The sequence below is a fragment of the Pocillopora verrucosa genome, chromosome 14 (genome assembly GCF_036669915.1).
Source record: "Pocillopora verrucosa isolate sample1 chromosome 14, ASM3666991v2, whole genome shotgun sequence".
Classification (NCBI taxonomy): domain Eukaryota; kingdom Metazoa; phylum Cnidaria; class Anthozoa; order Scleractinia; family Pocilloporidae; genus Pocillopora; species Pocillopora verrucosa.
Window position 1 is genome coordinate 4,404,206 of NC_089325.1, and position 21,112 is coordinate 4,425,317.

Genomic DNA, 21,112 nt, shown 5'->3' on the forward strand with positions numbered 1-21,112 from the left:
CAATCGCCAATTTACGTTTTCAACTCAGTTGTTAACACTAAATTACCTGCTATACTCTCCCACCGACACAGCACCACAGTTTCTTTAGAAACTTACCCCCCTTTATTTATTTAACATAAAAATTATTCGAATGCAAATGAAAAAAACAAGCATAACACTGAAAATGAAAAAAATACGCGCTGAAAACCAGTGCATTCTCATGTATTACGAGTGCAAAGTTGTAACACGAGTCAAAATTACAAATAGCGCGCATTCTTCCAAAATTTCGTCTGTCTTGCCTTTCTGTAATGTTTTTCCATGTAAATTATTAACCCAGTAATAACATGATTCCTCTTTCAATTTGGTGTTTTTGTAAATTTTTAAAGACTACAAATTGAAATTTTGTTGTCTTTGAAAAGTTTACTCGTGCTTATCACCAAATTGCACTCGAAATCATGTTATCTCTAAAAAGGTACTCGTGTAATTTTCCGCATTCGCAGCACGATCGTGTTAATTTTTTTAATTAGTTCCCGAGACAAAAGCGCAATTACTGGCAATCAAGAAGACAGTGATCCGTTTTACGGTAAGTTAGTGACTTACTGAACTAAACAAACATGCCAAAATGGATCATTACACAAAATCACCTGGTTTGAAGATTCTTGACAAGCGATTGGTCACATTGTGAATAAAAATCCTGTGTGTTCGGAGAGCCGGCGTATTAGTTCAGCCTAATCTTTTTTCTCTACACATGCTCTAAAAAACATATAATTTTACCATTCCAATGTGGACGCTGCCATGTTGATAACAGCTTAAAACAGTTCCTACCTCATCGTAAACTATGCAGTAAGAATCTGAAATAGCAGTCGGCGTGATAACTTTCTTCTCCTTTAAGAAGTCTACCTTCTAAAATCCTTTAACATTGTTCAAAGTTAATAAAAACACCTGACTCGAAAGCCATGTAAATAATTGTACGCACATGAGGGATTGTGCTTTTAAAAGTATCATGTTATGCAAGAAATTATAAACTTTTTATATTCTCTTGTATAATACAACTGGCATTGCCCAATTTTTCCTAAGTGTGAAAAATTACTGCCCATTTTTCCAAATAATGTCAACAGTTATGCCAGCACAATCCATAAGAGACTACATCCATGCATTATGAAGGAAGAAATGCTCTCCAAATTCCAGATGTATTATTTCCTTTGCCATCTAAGTTATCTGTGTTCGTGGTGTCTTAATGGATTTTCGGTTTTCTTGGCCTCCGTAATCACACAAAAAACGTACTCTTGTTTCCTTTTGAAATATTAAAAAAGTATATATAGATTATGTATTGTGAAATAGAGGCTGAGAAAAAGGTGTACTCAAAATGTAAACATAAATCTGCAAATAATTGACGTCCATGCCTCTATGAAGATGGACTGATGGGAAATCTTTGAACAAGACCCTAGAATATTGCTTTTAATCACAGTAGAACCCCCCCTAGTTTGAACTTTAAAGGGAAATAAAAAATGGTTTGAATTATCTGAGAGAAAATGATTGAAGTATGGAGACATGGGAAATCGGATCTTGCTTCAGGTCACCGGGGGTTCCAGTTTACCGAGATTCTACTGTGTCAACAAACTCCTAAAAATCCAATCTCTTTGTAAAAATTGATTTCTCCATTGCGCCATTCAGCAGTTTGTTGAATATGCATTTACCCCATTGCAAGAAACCTTTTTTCCTGTCATTTTAATTAATGCGATATTTAATAGATGTGTGTGGCAAATAAACCTACAGTGGATTCATAATTAACACGCGCACTAAAGGCACTGAATCTTGAATTTTTGGACTACCCCGGTTGAGTTCATGAGATGAGATATGAACTCATATTTTTTTCTTCTTTCTACCTTCCTCTCCTTTCTTTTGTTTTTCTTAGTGGGCGAAGGGAAATCAATTATTTTGCCTAGCATATGCAAATATTGTTCCCAGTGTTCTGAATTTAAAAGGACATTTTAATTACATTTTCCTTTTTTTTTTGTTTTTTTTTTTTATCCTGCTCTTTTTGTGTTATTTATTACGCATTCCGCAGAACGGTTTCGAGCTGGAAGAGGCATTTATTGATAAGGACAGTTTAATTCAAACCAAAAAATGTAAAAATACATTTTTTTAAGCGCTCAAAACACGCAACATCAGAATTCACTTTCATCATTCAACAGATGATGAATATGTCATTAAGGACATAAAAGATTTCGTATGCGTTTTACTTGTGTAAAGTGGATTTCTCCTTCGTTGTTTTTTTAAAAACGGATTTTCCGAAAGAGTGAAAGCCATCCAGAGAGTGGTACCGATATAAGGCATAATAACCTGCGCAGTGTACCTACCGCAATATACCTTCTTGATAAACATTGGTTAAGGCTATCACTAAAGGCGAGGTAAATAGTAAAAAAAAATGTGTTCTAGTAAATTCGATAAGCATTTAAGAGGGTCATTTAAGCATTGGGTGATGGCTCCTTTGGCTTACAGGTTAAAATTTTGGTCATTTTACGGCTAACGGTCATCTCCGTTGTGATTTTAAAAATAATTTACGGTCAACATTTTCTAAATAACGGTTAGAATTTGTCAGTTTTTACGCCTAACTGCTTTTTCTTTTTTTTTTTGCTGTTTTACGGCTAACGGTTAATCCCATCGAGATCCTTATTTAAGGGAACATTCCTGTCGAATGCCTTTTCCAGCATTTTAAAAAGTTTTTTCAAAGTAGTTTTACTTCGGCTCTGTAAGGTTGTGGTCCACAACGATAAATTTTAAGAACAATTATCATGATTTAGTGACAGATAATGTCTTTAGGGTACGTTTAGAAATGGCAAATCAAAAATGGATAAATAAAGGGAGAGGAGATGAATCTGTAAATAAAAATGAGAAAGTATTTAGAATTTGAGAGAAGTTTAATTAGAATTATTGGAGTGAATGATCATGAGACGTACATGATTCATACAGGCATTTATAACGCCCTTTTTCCGATTCTCTTCATCTCCACTAACTCCATTTTTTGGACAAAACGTTTGACACCATTTTCCTTTGAAGTCATCTTTTATCAATTCATTGCGTGATCAATATTGTTTTATCCGCGATCTTTCATTGCCTATGGCCTGAGGCATTAATGTTATCACGTACTGATTAATGTCAGGATAGAACCGCAATTTCAACCAACAAAGCAGTTGTTCAAACTATGAGACATTTTTAGGCAGCTGTAAAGAAAATAAATGTCATGTTTTCTTCCGCTCCCATTAGCTTTGTGATTAAATTATTATCACAAGCATATTAGATCGTTGTTAATTAGTTGTCGACTAAGAGGCGCATTTCATTACCCAAATAGTAGACTAAACGCCCTGTTGACGTTGAGGTCCATAAATCATTGTCAAAACATCTCTTTTTTTATGAAACGGTAACTGTTGATAGTAATTTCTTTAAAGGTATCAAGTGAAGGAAAATTGTCACTCGGTGATCTGAGTCGAACTTTGGGAAATCTGACGCAAGATGAAGCCATGAAACTTCCTAAATTCAGTTGAAAATTTTTTTATTCTCCATACAGCTTTTAATTAAAAGGAACCGAACGCAGTCATCGCATCATGAACAACTCCAGTCTTCCAAATGTCGACCAGGGATCGTGCTGGCTCTTTTCTTCTACATTCTTCACAACGCTTTTGGTTGTAGTAAGCTTAGCAGCTTTCGTTGGCAACATTCTTGTCGTTATCGCGGTGTTCAAGACGCCAATTCTTAGGACAAGTACTAACTTCTATTATGTCAACATGGCCGTTTCTGATTTTCTGGGCGCTCTCTTCACCTGGCCAGTGTATCTTACTCACGAAATCATAACAAGCAAGGGGAGCCTACTCCACGGTACTCTGGCTTCAGCTGGGTGCAAAACGGGCGCCTACATAAGACTCCTGTCATACTTGGTGTCTATTCTAAGCATGGTTTTAATCGCGGTGGAGAGGTACATCGCGATAGTGCATCCCTTAAAAGTGATCCTACTAACACGAAAAAAAAGAGCAGCCTTAATATTTGCAGCATGGTTGATACCGATAACGTATTCCGTGCCTCACATCTTTTATTTTGAGGTAGAAGAGGTTGATCAGATAGCCTTCTGTAGATTTTCATGGAATCCTTTAGCGATTATGATATTTTATGCTACTACCTTTATCGTGTTTTTTGTTGTACCGTTAACATCGATCACTGTTCATTACACTGTTATTGTGCGCGCTCTGAAAAGAGCCATACCAAGCGATGATGCAAACCAAAAGAGTTTCCAAAAGAAGAGATACATGCACAGCCAAAACATAATGAGGTTATATAAGTCAATCGTGACAGTATTTGTCGGTTGTTATTTACTTTATACCGTGTTCTTGATCATAAAAGCTACCGTCCCTAAGCTTTTTCTCAAAGACGAGTGTAAGTGGATGCTGGGTATTTTCTACTTCATGCTTCCGTTGCTCAGTTCAACGGTCAACCCGTTTATTTTGTTTCTATTCAGTACTAATTTCCGTCAAGCTTTACAGACATTGTGTCCGTTTTCTTGTCCAAAATTCTGCATAAAAGTGAGAAGAGGGACGGTACGAAGTTACAGAGTAAGTTTTTCTCCTAAGGAAGCCACCGGAACAACATGAATAACACGTTACTCATGAAAAAAAAAAACCGGAGAATACAGAGTGTAAGTCTGAGTTCTTCTGATAAGATGAAGGCGAAGGGCGGTCGTTTCGCTAACGAACAGTTCGCTAACGCCTTGTCTTTCATTGACTTCAATCGAATCGACTTTCAATTTGTATTGAAACGACCTAACTCGACTTTTCGGTCGATATGAAAACGATTACGTTCTAACGTTGGTAGAGCTAAACTTTACGTAATTTAACGTTCTGTAACGCGCCAGAGTCAGAGAAACGAGCCAAGACGTTGGCGAGGTGGTCGTTTCGGAAACGACACGTGCGCGAAACGAACAGTTACCATGAAGTTCAACTTTTTGTATCTTAAGTATCATACATTCTATAATTTACACCTAAAAAAAAAGTTTAATATTGTGGTCTATGGCGTTGACATCGTTTATGATAGAGATTAACGTAACTGCCGTGTTAGACCATTTCATTTATTTGGACTAATCTCCTGACAAGCGTGGCCAACGCGATGACGGAATGGGCTCATTACCAGGAGGCTAAACCACGTGATTTTAGTCGTTTGTATTCGATCATGTAAATGACTAGAGATGGATATTATAACAATGCAATGAAGACTAATAATATAATATTGTTGAGCAACTATGAAAGAGAAATTGCGAAAGAGCAATTATGAAAGAGCACTCAAACGTAATCTATAATATAAACGAACAAACCAGACACACAAACACTAAATAAGCTAACCATTTATTTAAACTGGAATATCCTTTGCACGTTGAAGAAACCTCCTTCTCCACGCGTTTTTGCATCGCAACAAATACTAAGAAATACCACAAAATTACATTTCTAATAGTCTCCCTTTGACGGAAATTTGTTTCAAAAAGCTACAGTGAAAGACACCCTTCCCCAGACCTGTTTATTTGAGAAATATTCATCTATACAACGAACCCTGAGGACAGCGGAGTTATTCATGCCTTAGAAGACATGCGCTCCCCCCTCATTTGACCTTAATATCAATGCAGTTGTTGAGAGAAATTAAATATCGGGACACTTTTAACTCGAGACAGTTTTTTTTCTTTTAAATCACCAACTTGCTGTTGATATCACAGTTCAAAGGTGATGTTCTCTGTCTGTTTAAGTTCAAGTTGAGAGGGTTAGAGGAAAATAAATCGTGGTTTAAAAAGAAAGAAAACATCCAACCACTCAATGAATCCGCTTTGATGTTTTGTATAAACTTCATTACATAGTCCAGTAGTAGATAAAACTTCTGGCCGAAGAGCACAATTATTTTTGTCAGTTTTACATTCTTCTTACCAGCTTCCTTCGTTTGCAAGGATTTCATCATCTCTTCCTTTTTTAAAACTAAGAGACGATTTCAAGTTACCAAAATTATGGAAAAAGTGATCCAAATCCCGTTCTTTTATATCAAATATTGTGAGTTACTAGATGCAGAATAATTTCTTGAATTGTAGTCTATTTAAACTTTGCAAAACTACTATCTGTATCATTTCCTCGTGACCTATTGCGTTATCCCAGAAATTTCATTGCAAAATCACCATCACCCTTCACTCCCCAGATCTAGGTGGTAATTCTCGTTAGTATACTGTGATTTCAGTTCTGAGAATTTGGTGCTGGATCAATAGTCTCTTGGATGATATTTTAATACTCTCATCACTAGTCTGGTTAATACTGCATTGACAATGTCAGGAGAAATCATGTCTGGGTCACTCCTGGGAGTGAGTGGGTCAAAACCTGTACCTCGATGACAATTTCCTACAAAGAGCGAATACCAATTTAACAACTCCTAACTTTTTAGTTTGTATCTTCAAACACACCAAGCACGAAAATACTCAACAAATTGGCAGCATACTTTGAAATAAAACCATCTGAGTGATCAAATTAAAAGCATTCGCTGCCACATTTTGGCGAATTTAAATTTGGAAATTGAGATCTTCTCAATAAAGAAATTATATCCTTCATTAGAAATCCTGAAAGGTATGTAACAATATTTCAATAATTTTTTTTTTGTCTGCGATAATTCGGTAATTTCTTAGTGATAAAAATACTCAATCACGTGTATTAAGCTGAAAAAAGTTATCTGTCATTTTTGGGTTTTACATTCGGCACAAAAGAAATAATTTCTTTTTAGAAAATTTATCTCGAAAGTTGTGAACATTAATGAAATTCAGACGACCAAGTACAAGTGTTAGATAATCCGCTCTGGTGCTGTGTCGAACTAACTGCCTTCAGCTCTAAGTACGTTGTTGCCCTTTTTAAGAGAAAATACTCCTTCCACGAAAACTGCATACTGGAAACCAAAATATATTTACCCAATGTGATGTGATTATTGCAAGATGATACAACTAACTTCGCCATGGGTTTTCGAACCCACTAGCACGCTTTCCGTGCTCTTTCCGACAGCTTAAAAATGTCTCTGGTCAGAGTGCTCAGAACATTTTACCTTTAGTTCCAAAAACATTTAAACTTCAGACCGTGGACTTGGTTCAATTTAGTTTAAGGTGGATCACGCCAAAAAGAAAAAAAAAAGTACATCAAAATGTCTGTGATAACGGCACCTCCCTTAAATAAAACTTAACAAAAGAGTCTTATTTTTACACTTGTTCTTACGACCACTGCTTTCAGAACCCATACGCTAATTCCTGCTGCATCAGGTGGCTCTGTTTGGTCAATTTTTGGTCGACATTTGTCGATGAATCTTCGGAACTCTTCGGTCAACAACAGTAGGTGGAGCTTCGGCGACACTCACGTCAAACTAAGAATGCTCCAGTCAATCTTTGTCGAATTCAAAGTGTTTAACCTTTCCTCTCCCATTTTGACCTTGTCACGAATTTCCGCGTGCATAAGAGCGAGCTGCGTTTTCATGTCTATGTAGTACTGAAAATCTGCATATTCCTCCTCTTCCAGGCAATTTTCTAAAATCTTCGACACTACTTCTCCGCGCTTATCATTCACTTCCTTGATTTTACACGCTTCCTCGTGTTGCAGAGTGACCTTGTCGATTTTATCGAGTAAGATATCCTGAAACAAGAAAAGAAGCTCTCAAAATAAGTTATTAGCGCTGCGAAAAGGCCTGGCACTCCTTGTTATCTTTCTTTAATACTTTTATGGGGCAATTTGGGAAGGAAAGAGCCTGATTCGAAGTCACTGTATATCTAGACAAAGAAGACAAGGAAAGCGATTCAAGAAAAGAACAGGAAAAGCGAGAGAACAAAGACAGAAAAGGAGTGACTAGAAACGATGAGGAAATAAAGGAAAGTGAAACGAAAAAAAGAAACTCAGCCAACAGAGGAGTCTTAGAGAGGCAAGAACGCAAGTAGTACTGCACGGCCGATAAACCTTTAGCACGCATTACTTGAACGTGCGAGGGTTAACACCCTTCTGAACAGAAATAATGAATGTTGTACTTCTCCCATGACGGGCTATCAATAACGGTCATAGCTGGGAAAAAAACCTAATAACTATAATCACTGATACCCCACTTACTCTTTGTTGTCGGTCGGCTTCTTCAGACATGTCCAAATCATGGAGCATCATTTCATATCTGTGCATTCTCTGCGTGAGTATCAGTAACAGTCCTATAATCTTGTTCAGCTCGCCTGTAAAACGCTGATACTTAGAAAACTCGCTATCACTCGTCTTTCCTTCCACGACCTTTGTGACTCTTTGTCCCAGCTCCTCATTGCCATCGATTTCATCTTTAATTTCGTCCATCTGTGATCTCAAGTCCACTATTTTCTGCTTCATGCTTTCCACGAGATCAGCCTACATAACCGAAAAAAGAAAACATCGTCAGGTTAACAAAAGGACGACAGATGGGCAAAAGCTAGGCACTAGTCTCCCATTCGAAACGCCTCGGTTAGAGCCCTAGCCTGGTCTCCACCCAGGAACACAACTGGGTTTCTTCGAAACTCTCCGCGGGAAATTGGCGCGCAAGCGGCAAGAAATGATCCCCTCGCGCATGCCCTACGTTTGACCGCAGTGTTGAGGTGTGGTCATTAGTGTATGTCGAGTTACTTGGGCAAAAGTTCTATATCTAGTCCAGGTAACATAGAGGACTATGGTCTGAGTATGTAACCCAGGCCCAGCCATGTAGGCCTCTAAAACGTATTCGACTTGTAACTAACAGCTTACCTTCTCTTTGTCCAATTCTACCAGTTTTGGGCTCAACATGCTGTTAGGGCGGCTTCCGGATGGAGTGGACGTACTAGAACTTAAACTGTGAGGGCTGTTAGAGACATCTAAACAGGTGCCCTTTTCGTTAGACCCCTCTAATTTGGTAGGGGTTGACGTTAATACAAGTGGAGCCGGTGGAGGAGCTCTTGGAGAGATATAACTCCTGTTCTCTGTAACAGATGCATCTTTTGATGACAAATCAGTACTTCCGGAGAATTCCAGCGCTGTACTAGACAATCCACTAGATTCCAGCTTCCCCGGTCCATTTAGTTCCACTTGAGTTTCGTGGTTAATTTCCACGCTTGATTCCACCACGACAGATCCAACAGGTTTTATCACATCGCTACTATCCACACCGTTTCGCTCAAACGTCTCCTTCTGTTCAATTCGATCCCGTCGCGATTCATAGTCACCAACCGAAGGCGGAAACTCGACCAGAACTTCCCGTGGCGGGGAGGGCAAAGGCAAGCTGTCTTGTGACGTTTCTAGTGGGTCGAACAGTTCCAACGGGGGCGGAGGCGGCAGAGAATCATCTGCATCCCAGAACACGCTGTTTTCGTCTTCATTTGAAGGAGGTAGAGGTTCTACTTTGGCCGACTTTCGACTGAAGTCTAAGTCGGTAATATTTGAGTTAAAAGAAGGCTTTTCATTCTGTGAAGTAACTCCCTCTGTCGCTAAATTCACTCTGTTTTCATTTCGTGTGGCGATTTCAACTTGTTTCGATGGTTCTTCCAGAGTTTGCTGTCGTCCCTGACGCGAAGATGAGGTTTCATGGTAAGGTCTTGGTTCCCTTGGACCGCGGTTGTTTTGAGCGTTGGAAGAGCTCCAAGACGCTCTCTTAAATTCCTGCTCCGATCTGCCCTGATCTGTTTCCCATTGTTTCGGTCGATGTCGGCCACCTTGGATCGGTGATTTTTCCTGGTCTAGTGATTTAGAAGCTGACTCACGTCTGCTAGGAGACCTGGTATCGAGAAGTGATTCCATGGACGAAGATCTGGCGAAGGAAAAGGCCTGCAGTTAGATCACGTTTCGATACTGGGCGTCGAAGGAAAAAAATGAAAGGTCACCACACAGCCGGATAGTTTCTTTAAATCAACAATTGACTATCTAATTCAATTAGAAAGGCTACATATGGCGAACACAGCATGACTGCAGACGACAAATTATATATCCGTAAATAAAAACTCAAAGGTCACCCATTAACAGAGAGCTCGCGCGCGAAGCTGTAAGAGCGCAAGAGTGCGATAAGGGTGTGGGGGGGGGGGGGGTGTGAGAAGGGAGAGGGCAAGGAACGACTTCTACTCCCCCACCCTCCCAGCTAATTTCTCGCCAGCCTCTCACGGTTTTTTTCAATGGTATTCAACAATCAAAAAGTGATTTCAATAATACAATGAGCGGTTAATGATCCATAGTCTGCGTGGCTTGAGGGTTGTTTTTCTTTTTTTTTTTCCGGGCGCTCGTTGAAAAGGAAAGGTTAAACAGTCTAGAAGTAGGTTTAGAATAGATGTTAGCGTGCCGCACGGAACTCTAAGAGCACCTCACTCTCACGTCTGCACAGCGTGCTAACAAAAATATTTCTTTTCCTTGTTTTTTTTTTTTTCAATTATTTTTTTTTTCTGACTCGCAATACAGACATCTCGTAATCTAGTCTTAAAGTTACGACGAAGGGGTTTTCGTTTTAACTTTGCAATTTGCGTAGCGCAGGCTTTCGGCACAATAGGCAAAAGTTTAAAAAATTTGAAAACGTGTTAAAACATTCCTCAGCACTTCAAAAATGTAAATATGCTGTGGTTTCGATACCAATATTGGGTTTGAGAGTCATCTTCCTTTGATTACTGCCACCAAAAATTAAAAGAACACAGTCTTTGAGCTGAGCATAAAACCACAAATAACAGCTCTGTCGAATGTCTGAGATTCTTATCACACATTCCTGTAATTCACTGGGCTGTCGAACTCAATTCAATATCCGCAATGTCGAATAGAAAGCTGTTGATATGCCTTTGTTTCCGGTATTTTGGTCCATGACCCCATTAAAAATTCACAAAACAGAATTTAAACTGATAGGGCGAAAAACGTTTAATTTTCCCCGTTGAAGGTTGTTCCAATCCTTCTAAAAAGGAAGTGACGAACCAAACATATCAAAGAATTTTTAACACCATAATCTAAACAATGTAGATATTGGGCTGAGAACTACACAAAGAATACAAGATATCGGCATTTTAGGCTGAGAGAGATCACGACATCTTAACAGTCTTGAAAAGATTATGACCACTATTAAACAAACTCCCTTAAGTCAAAAAAAAATTTGAAGTGGATTATCAAAATATTTTGTTTGAGTATTTCTGTTTTGCTAAGCCGAAAAATGAGAGCCGCTAAGACTAAACGCTTTAAGACCGAAACAGTGTAGACCAACATACAATATTGAAATCGTTACATTATTTTAGGATTAATACCAAAACTTACTGATTTGCGATCGATTCTTTCAATGGTTGCTGAGAAAGATCGAGTTTTCCTTGACTGAATGAACGGTGCTGGACGCGAGGTCGCTCTTGGGATGGAGGCCCCGCAGCTGATTTCTTGAACCCCCCTTCAAAATTGGCGATTCTTGATTTGACGCTTGGTGAAGTTTCCAAACTCTTGGCATTATCCTTCATAAGTCTTTGCAATATTTGTGTGTCTTCAATTCTATTCGTTTCCGCCGTTTCCCTCTCATTTGGAGGCGGCCATCGACTTGAATCACTGGCCATTTTCGTCGGCGGGTTCACGTCGCTAAATCGTTGCCTAGCCGGGAGCGTTTGGGCCCGATTGTCCGAATGGGTTTTTTCAACTTCCGGTGCAATCGGCACGGAACGGTACACCGTAGGTTCAGTGCCTTTCTCGTCCACAGAGGAAGAAGATGACGAACGCATGGTTTTTATGACGACTGATGTACTATATCTCATGCTGGATGTCTTGGATATTTTTCTTTCCGGTGTAGCATCACTGGATGAAGAAGAAATGGAGGAATTCGCTTCCCTTCTGTCATGGTGGGACGCGACCGCTGGCTCAGCATGCCACGACTGCCTTGACGCCTCGTTTCCGGCAGGCTTGCTATCCACGTGGTCTGTAGGCCAGGACCTAGACACGCTATGCTTCGGCTGATCGCTGGTAACATCAGACATTCGTGAAACTGCACCGAACCTCGGAGGAATCTGTACTTCATCAGGAATCTGTACCTCATCAGGGACGCGACGTCGACCGCTAGTTCTGAATGAGCTCAGCAGCTTTGACACGCTGCGTCGCGGGGGAGGAGCAGGTCCCTGTCTACGTGCACCACTCACAGAGGAATCCATCGTCCCAATTGAGTCGAGGCTCGAAGTGCTCTCACTGGTAGTCATTTTGGGGCCTATCATATCCCTTGGTAAGCGTACTTCTACACTGTCACCTGGCTGTGCGTACACCATAGAGTTCCACGACATTTCTGCTTGGCGTGCAGTCATCTCCTTTGGATGCATGTCACTAACATGCCCCAACCGCTGTTGCTTTTCTCGCATTAAGTTCGATGAACCAGAGCGGTGTGGGATTCTTTGGTTATTCGCTTGGTGACTAGGTTCGTTTCGCTTCACCGCCGTAGCTGTGACTGTGACTCCGTAAGAAGTAGGGCCCCCGAAACTTTTGCTTCGTGGAAGAGATTGGCTGCAGTTGCGGAGAATACATATATAAATTAATTAATCAATCACATCATCATCAAATCATTCTATCAGTTACTCATTCACTCGCCATTATTCAGTAAACCATACAGCTATATGTGGACGGTGGGGAATTGTGATGTTAAAGTGAAAATCAAATGTCCAGTAACACTTGTAGGGTTCATGGAAACAAATAGCGTCAAATCTCCCTTGTGAATCCCGCGAGAATTCCTGGTTTTCTACTCAAATAAATAAGTTTGATGTTATCTCCAAAGCTATTTTAATTTAAAGACCTTGAGAACAATACCCCGAAACGCAGTCCCTCACCAGAACGCGGCTCTGGTGAAAATATGATCACTCCATTATTTAGTCCAACAGTCAGCCATAGCCAATAAAGGATTTATTATGTGGAAAGCAGATAACACTAGGGAACTGCAAACAATAATTGCAGAACTAATCGTCACATTCTCTGGATAAAATTGAAGAAATTACAAATCTTTTATAGCCTTTTGTCGCCAAAACTACCAGAAAACTAGTTTGCACCTAATTTGCTTAGAAGTTACGAAGAATTTTAAGCGGCTACAAGACCTTTTTCATTTAGCAGGATCAAAACAGCCACTCCAGACAAACAAAGATGATCTACAAACCAATTAAAACATACAGATCTGCTTCATCTTGCCCGCACGCAAGGCCAGCCAAGCCCAATTCTATATTATCTTAACCATGAATTTCTGTACCTCTTGTTAGCAGATGTCCTTTCATGTAAACTTATCCTTCTGTCCGGTGTGTCCCTGTAATCCAGTGTTACTGAGCCACTATTTCCCGCGCCAAATTGATGATGTAAGGAGCCTGGATGATCCATCAGCCACCGCCCAACCCAATCGTCGGGGTTCTTTCGCGTTGGGTGTTGACTTTATTACAAAACGAAATAAAAGCCTCTCATCAGTACGCATATTCTCCCTACTGTTCTCTATACTTTCCTAGGGTGCTGATAAGGAGAGTTTGTTTAACAATCATGAGCTTCTTTATTTGGTGATCCTTTCCTTTATTCTCGTGACCCTCTTGTATGATTCAGGAGTGATATTGTAAGCAGAAATTAAAGGATATAGGATAAAGTTTCCCGCCCAAGAATAAAATTACCTGGTCAGGGCAGAAAAATTGACCAGTTCATGTAAAATCTAACAAGCTAACCACAAGCTACTTCGTCACTGAAAAGACAGCCTCTTCTGGGCATTCAGTTCAAGGGTATGACCCAAGAAGCAAGGTAAGGAGGGAGGCAAAACAAATGAAATCCAGCCAGTTTTCTCTTATCAGCTCATTCATTTGCCAATCTCCTTGCACAATCTGCTTAAAAAAAAAAACAAACAAAACAAAACAACTAAGATTTACAGCATGATTATCTCATCTTACTTTTCAGTGTCTTTATCTGTGGGAGAATCTCTTGGTGACACTGGTGACTTTATGTTGGTGCTTTTTACTGTCACCTTCTGTATGCGACCAGGGCTGGTGTGCATGCGCTGATGATGATGCATCACAGGCCACTGACCCTCAGGAAGGCTGATACCACTAGAAAGGAAAACAACATGAACAAACTAATTACTCTTGGAGAATGTAACTACTAACAATGTTGGTTTCCTGTTTGCATTTTACAGAATACTGAGTCAGCTAGTGAGCATGGTAAGCATGTTTTGGAAGAGTAAGTGCTTATTTACATTCAATAGCTTCCAAATCTGCCCAACTCCCAACAAGTGACTTTCTTACTCAGTTGCTTTTTGTAAGTTACTAGTATCTGGCTGGAAGCAGTAAAAGGATTTCAGGCTTTTCTTTCCACATTTTCTTCAATTGCAGTTATTCAATGAAGATCATTTCATTTTTTGCTATTATCCACAGGTCAAAATGTTTTACAGCTGTATATCATTTATTGGTGATGTTAAAGATACCCTCACTGGGTGAACGTGATGATAAATGAGTTCAATGCTTGAATTCCCAGAAGTGATCAACATGTATCTTCACCCTATAACATCTACACATTATTCAGCAAACAGATAATAAGAATACAGAGAATCATCAAGTAGAAGTTGTTTTTCTTGATCTAACACCAAATTCTTGTAACTAATTTACAAGGGAATATGTAGCAGCTAGAGGGGAGAATTGATGATCAGATCTTGGGAGTTTATGATTTTAAAGTGATTATGCATGAACACATAACTCTAAGTTCAACAATTTTCATAAAAATGAATTATACATGTATGTTAATTCGTTGTGATTTAGCAAACAAAATTATTATTTCAAACAACATTTCAAATGTTATGCTCAGTGGTTGAATAAAGAAAGTTATCATTCATTTGTCACAAGAATGACACAAAAATAAAAGAATTGGAAATCCAAGTTAGGAATGGAACCTCAGACCTTTTTGTTAAGTGGCAGAGGATCAGATGACAAAGTCCACAGTTTGAATCCTTCTAAGGTACTCAGATCTTTTTTTGTCCCAAGTTTGTGACACATGCATAACATCTGACTTAAAGATTTTACATTGTTATAAATTACCGCCTTAAGCTCCATGTTCTTCCATAAATCTCCATTCCGGGACGGTTGAATTGTGCTGCTCCAAGAAGGGCTGTGCTATTTGGGAATCTTTTGCCAGTTACACTATTCAATGAGTTGATTCGTCTGGCAGGAAATTGTTTAATTTTTTAGTTATCATGCTGTAGATATACCGGCAGTTCATCAAATTCTTTCAACCCAAAATAGAGGTAAATAACAATTCATTTTGATTATTTTGATTATTTTGAATTCATGATATGTATATTAATAGCTTTTTATCAAATTCCTAAAATTTCAGCATTAATTTTAGAATATCTTGTGACAATTTAATGAACTAATTAAAGATTAGTATTTCATTCCTATTAAACAATGATATTTGTAAGAAGTGAGTTTGGGGCTAAAATATTATTAAGCAGATACACAGTTAAATATTTATTAAGATGACAGTTATACCCTTTTCACTTAGTGCACAAAAAGCTTTAAATATATCAGAAGCTGAAATTTTTGTTGCAATGATAGCAGTCAGTTGTCTTTCTTTTTTAAACAAGATGGTTCAATTTGCCCCAATTCTCTAAATTTTCATTACACTTGGTGCAGTAAGTCCAACAACATCCTTTGTTAAAAGGAGAAGCACACTCCAGACACTGCATAATTTTAATCGCACCACTTAACACTGGATTTGCATTCTGAAACTTTTAAGGGCATTCACACCCTACACCAAAAATCAGCCGTAAATATGAAAGGATGAGTGGAAGAAAAGTTCAGGACATTTGATAGACAGAATAGATTCAACTTCCTAAGTGTCTCTACCTTTCCTTGTAAAAGAACAGAGATTCGATATTGCATCAAGTTATAAATGGCTTTAAATTACATACCGCTTCATTTAACTGTTATCTAATTCCTCACCTCAGTCCATCCACTTCTGGACTTGTTCTTCCATTAGCTATTTCTGTTGATGACCTTGACAGTCTGTCACCAGTTTCCTCCATGGTGGGTGAATTGACGAAATTCCTTTGATTGTCCACACCGCGATAGCTTTCTAACAAGTTTTCATGTGAAGCGCTAAGGTTATCAGTTGAATCAAAAATATTGCTAGATTTCTTGTTCTGAGTTATCTCAGCAAATTTTTGTCTATCTACATTAAAGGTGGAATAAAAATCACTGGCCGTTTTGTACAGATTTGGGACCACATCACTACTCTTCTTAACACTGCCACCATTAGACTGTGCAACAGGGCTTGGTCCAGCACCCTCCCTGTGGACAGCATGAAAATATCAATTTTACAATTATGACTTGATATAATGTGTTGCTTTTGTGATAAGTATGAGACAGCAAACTGTAAGACAGAACTCTGTACATGGCCTGAAACTGAAAAGCTCTGAAACCACAAAATCCAAAGGTCACCAGTTCAGAGCCTCGTGGGAGATTAGGGTTTTTCTCCGTCTCGAGCTCTTGACAAATAAATGACATTTATCTTTTCAAAATATCCAAGTTCAAAATTTACCATCTTCCCTACTCTGCAATAAAAGCATATTTGCCAGAAATTTGGAGAATTTCTCAAACTTTGTACATCACCAAATTATTAGTTGTAAGAATGTTTGAAAGAAAAGAAGTAGTGACAAAAATAACTACCAATTGCAGGAGTTGCTTAAAATGCAACACTTTTTTAATTTCAATTTCTTTTGTTGCCTTGTTCCATTCCAGGCTGGAACCACTCAAATTGAAGAAGTGATATACTATACAATGTAACAGTGAGAGCTGTGTTTCTCAGTTTCTACTGGTCAAAGTCTCCATAAATCATAGGCCCCTCTCTAAAAGCTCAGCATATCAAATTCCAACAACTTCTATTTTAAATCACAACACTCAAAAATTTAATACACAACTCTGACATTTCTGTTGGAACACTGATGAGACACTAACCTTCTTAAAGCTATTTTAAGCTTCTGTCTTGAACACCTTACTAATTCAATGGCTTCTGCTCTGGATGTGCATTCAATTCCATTTATTGCCACAATTTCATCCCCTACTAAAATAGCCTGAGAAAGATCTGCTTTGCTACCAGGAGTTATCTGAAAGGCATATGTCAATTTTAAGGTGAATAAGGTCATAATATCTAATAATATAACTAATAATAGTAATGGGAATTTAACAGTGAACAATCCATAAGGTGGATTTTTTCTTCTCCATTGCTTCCAGGTTGAATTGGAATTTGGGAGATTGGTTTTTGAGGAGGGATGTAAACTGGAGAGTCCCAAGAAAAACCATTGGGGCAAGAATGAAAACCAACAACAAACTCAACCCACATGTGACACAGGGTCTAGGAATCAAATGCACTGGTCACAGCCCCAAAGGTTTTACAGCCTAGTGGCCCACAACTCCATTTGTGTAGTACTATGTGGCTAGGATTGAGTCTGTAAGATGAGACACTAGTCTGCACTCAAGGCAAGTGACTAACAAGGCACTAGATCTAATCACAATCACTGTTAGCATTAAGTGACAAAGGGTATTTCTGCCCTCCCTGGATGGGATGCAAGTCCATTGCAGGTCCCCTCCTCCCCAGTAACAAACCTCTATGACAGTTAGTCAGTACTCATAAATACTGCCAGGTAAAGAGAAGTACTCAACTAAGAAAAAGGTGTCTTGCCAAAGAACATAGCAAAATGAGCTGCCTAAACCTCAAAAACCAGAATAGAGCAAGCTAACCATTAGGTTTCCATGCCTACCAGGCTATCTTAAGGAACCCCCTCTTGTTATGGTTCCCTAGGTTTATCAATGCTATATAAACAGTATACTTGCTGCACTATCTATATGTACTTAACATTCTGCAAGTAACATTACATATCAATTCTGTGTTGGTTCAAAAAGAGACAAAAAAAAAGACAAAAAAAAAAAAAAAAGGAAGAAGATCTCAATATCGTACCTTGTTAGCCATAAGTAGTATATATATTTTAAAAATGCTGTGTAATCATTAGTATTCAATCAGAAGTTCCCATATTGTGAAAAAAAAAGATAAACATTTCTTAAATTATTTTCATCTACAGTTAATGTTTTGGCCTGGTACAGATGTTGATTTTTCACTGGCTTACCCTTGACAAATTGAAATTAGTTTCTATCAAGTTATGAAACCCATACATATGATTAAGAACTGAAACTAAGTTTAACTTAGGTAATTTGGTATTCTCAACTGAGTTGATAACATGAATTGGCCACCACAAAGAGTTTCAAGGTGAGTATTACCCCTTCATCAGAGCATTCTGACAAAGGGCTAACACTCAAAACTCTTTACAGGGGCCAACTCAGTTGATAATAACTAAATACCTTGTTATACTCTCCCACCAAAACAGTAATACTGTTTCTTAAGGACTTACATTCATTATAAGTTAAATTTAATTCTCCTTGGGGCAAAAACTAAAAACAAAAGAGGGAAAAAAAACTTTGAAAAGGTAGGAATTTAGTTCTCTATATTTGGCTTTCATTAACTGCTCAGATAAAATTAATCCACATAAAAACATAACACAGAAGTTTAAAAAACCTGAAAACAATCTTTGCAAAGAATTTATTGAAACATAAATTTACCTAATTAAAATTTAATACTTTGCTAAGTCATACCGGAAACAATGAGCTTTACGTAAGTTTCAAAGGGAAACCCTTTCGACTCTTGAAGTAATTTTAAGTCTGATGTGGTAAAAGGAGGTTCCTCTTTTCAACAACTTTACAAGAGCAATATCCGAGCAATAGGCTTAGATGGAAATCTAATGCAATGATCAGAAGATTCAGTAACAAAACTCAAGTGCAAAATAAACATAACATAGTACAATTAAAGGCAATGTCAACAACGGCGTTAATGAATCTGCATATTTCATTAAATAACATTTTATAAAAATTGAAAAATTTTAAGGTGTACTTCTGCCATCAATAGAAATTGAGGAGAAACAAAATTACTTTCATATCATCACGCATTTTAAATTTCATTGTTAGCTGATCTGACCTACGCTTCCTTTTATATTATCGCCTGGTATGAATAACTAACTCGAAATTAAAACTTAAGAATTTTATAACTTAAATCGAAACTGTAACAAAAGAAAACGTTTCTAACATGCCCCTGGCAGTCAATTCATGCCATCGAATAATAATGTACAAAAAAAAGGTTTCTACACGGATGAAATCAGCGTTTATCGAGGAATTTATCAAAGACAATAAGTGTGCCATAACATTTGCACATTTTTATGCCATTAAAGCTACGCGTTGAGAATCAGTTGTACCCTCGAAGACATACTAAAACACATTCCTAACCTGCGTAAAGTTTAAACAACGCCTCGGATTTCTCTGGGTTACGGTTAGTTGATAAACGAAGGAAAGTCGAGGGAAACGCATTTATAAAACAAAACAAAAGCTTTCAAAAAGGTAAAAATTCGACGTGTATGTTGAGAGTTCCTCAGACATAAACAAATAATCTAGACAAAATTATATAAACTACGACGGGAGAAAACCGAGATAAACAACAACAATCAAGGGAAGGATTCCGAACATTCTTACTAATTCAATGAAATACGACTACGTGGTAAATTAATATTCGTTTTCCTGTGAGGCGAGATTTAGTTTGTGAGAACGAACAACCTGTACTTAAGAATCAGTCAACCATGTCTATACATTTCATATTTGAAACATGCCTTTATGAATCCGTGATTCGAACCCTCTGAATTTCTGCAAACATCTATCTAACAGAAGCATCAATCGTAAAATATTTTTACCCATATTTCCATTTCCCTCTTCAAACAATCTCTGGCTGCTGTGAAGGAGTTCAGTTTGAACGAAAGAGACAAATTATCTTGTCAAATTGCGCGAGCACAAATATCCCTTAATGTAACATACACTGACAAACCTTCGTTCGCTCAAGCTTATCCCCAAAACATCGACGTAAACGCGAAAAGCTGACCCCCGTCCTTCAGCGACGTTACACTGGAATGCGAAAGATTTTAGCACAACTTCGACGTAACACAATATTTAAACTCTACAGTCTGTCATGAGCGCAACATCCCACGAAAATACAATCACCAGAGGTCCCGCGATAAGTGTAAGTAAGCTCGGAGTGTCAATCACATCAACTGGTGCTGGGCATCAAGTCAGACATTCATACATTTTAGCGATGCACTTGTCGCATATCCGATCAACGCTTCTCGAAGATTCGTTTGGAACACTCGATCTTCAGGTTTCAAACGTCTACGAAGAAACACCTCCAATACAGAATACTCATTCGAGGACGTAATTAAGTGCGAAGCATGTTAAAAACGCAGGCATCGCGTCAACCTACGGAAGCTATAACAACCGGTATTCGATAGAAGTAAAACGCAAACGGTAAACGGCTTGGATTTCGCTCTAACCAGGAAGGTAACACTACACCAAGTTAAAATTGACCGGTTATCTTTCAATCAGAGCTTATTTTTGCCTATTGGTGTTCCTATATTTTGGCTATGGAAATATACCCAACAATCTACCCTTAATCGGACTACAAAAAACACTAAACACAAAGAATCAGTTGAGACCCGCGACCACCATTTCATTAACAGAGATCTAATTTCCTACTCGACTCCTATCGTTACTAAACAAACCAAACATTCTGGGAAAGGACGCACTGGTTAGATTACTGACCTTTAAGACGCAAAGCTTCGTTCTGAATTCACTGCCCCCTTGCAATGTAAAACCCCAAGGTGAACCTCCAGAGAGAACAACGTCAAAGATCTCTCCTGAACCCTTCGAATGTTGATTGAACCTGTACATTTTGCGCTAAAGAATCAAAGAAAAGCTCCTTGCGTGAGAAGCCATGGCATTCCAGGAAATACGTGGTAGAAGTAGGTACATATTTCCCTCTGCCAAATAGAGCTCCCAAACAGGGAAAAAATATGTATATGCAAATTATTCTGCATACAAATTCGACAGAGTAGCCTTTCCTATTTCCACACACCCTGCGTGGAAGTGAGGCCTGGACACCGCTGTCCCATGCTGCGTTCGAGAACGCTATAAAACAAGAAATTTGATTGGCTTAAAAAAGAGGCATTATCACTAATGCCCAATGAGAGAGTTTTT

General features: G+C 38.5%; 2 protein-coding genes across 3 annotated transcripts; one reads left to right on the forward strand and one right to left on the reverse strand.

Annotated features, from left to right (window-relative positions):
- Positions 1 to 2,338: 2,338 nt before the first annotated feature.
- LOC131795149 (QRFP-like peptide receptor) lies at positions 2,339 to 4,622 on the forward strand. Its single transcript, XM_059112720.2, has 2 exons — positions 2,339 to 2,390; positions 3,548 to 4,622. The coding sequence occupies exon 2, from the start codon at positions 3,585 to 3,587 to the stop codon at positions 4,620 to 4,622; it is 1,038 nt and encodes a 345-aa protein (XP_058968703.2). The 5' UTR covers positions 2,339 to 2,390; positions 3,548 to 3,584.
- A 730-nt stretch (positions 4,623 to 5,352) lies between these two features.
- LOC131795092 (protein Shroom2) lies at positions 5,353 to 20,994 on the reverse strand. 2 transcript variants are annotated; one of them, XM_059112665.2, is made up of 10 exons: positions 20,678 to 20,994; positions 16,949 to 17,097; positions 15,935 to 16,282; positions 15,032 to 15,154; positions 13,895 to 14,050; positions 13,222 to 13,395; positions 11,280 to 12,491; positions 8,775 to 9,810; positions 8,127 to 8,405; positions 5,353 to 7,661 (listed from the first exon to the last, which is right to left on the reverse strand). In XM_059112665.2, the coding sequence occupies exons 1-10, from the start codon at positions 20,804 to 20,806 to the stop codon at positions 7,386 to 7,388; spliced, it is 3,882 nt and encodes a 1,293-aa protein (XP_058968648.2). In that variant the 5' UTR covers positions 20,807 to 20,994; the 3' UTR covers positions 5,353 to 7,385. The 2 variants fall into 2 exon arrangements, with proteins under 2 accessions (XP_058968648.2, XP_058968649.2); XM_059112666.2 differs by lacking the exon at positions 15,032 to 15,154 and having other exon boundaries at positions 20,678 to 20,993.
- Between the last annotated feature and the right edge of the window lie 118 nt (positions 20,995 to 21,112).

What these genes read in the sequence shown, in the direction of transcription:
- LOC131795149 (XM_059112720.2), top strand. Translation starts at nt 3,585, where the DNA reads ATGAACAACTCCAGTCTTCCAAATGTCGACCAGGGATCGTGCTGGCTC.
- LOC131795092 (XM_059112665.2), bottom strand. Translation starts at nt 20,806, where the DNA reads ATGTACAGGTTCAATCAACATTCGAAGGGTTCAGGAGAGATCTTTGAC. An exon ending in CGAAGCTTTGCGTCTTAAAG is followed by an intron (nt 17,098 to 20,677) that starts GTCAGTAATCTA and finishes TATGCCTTTCAG; the next exon opens with ATAACTCCTGGTAGCAAAGC. An exon ending in AGAACATGGAGCTTAAGGCG is followed by an intron (nt 14,051 to 15,031) that starts GTAATTTATAAC and finishes TTTCCTTTCTAG; the next exon opens with TGGTATCAGCCTTCCTGAGG.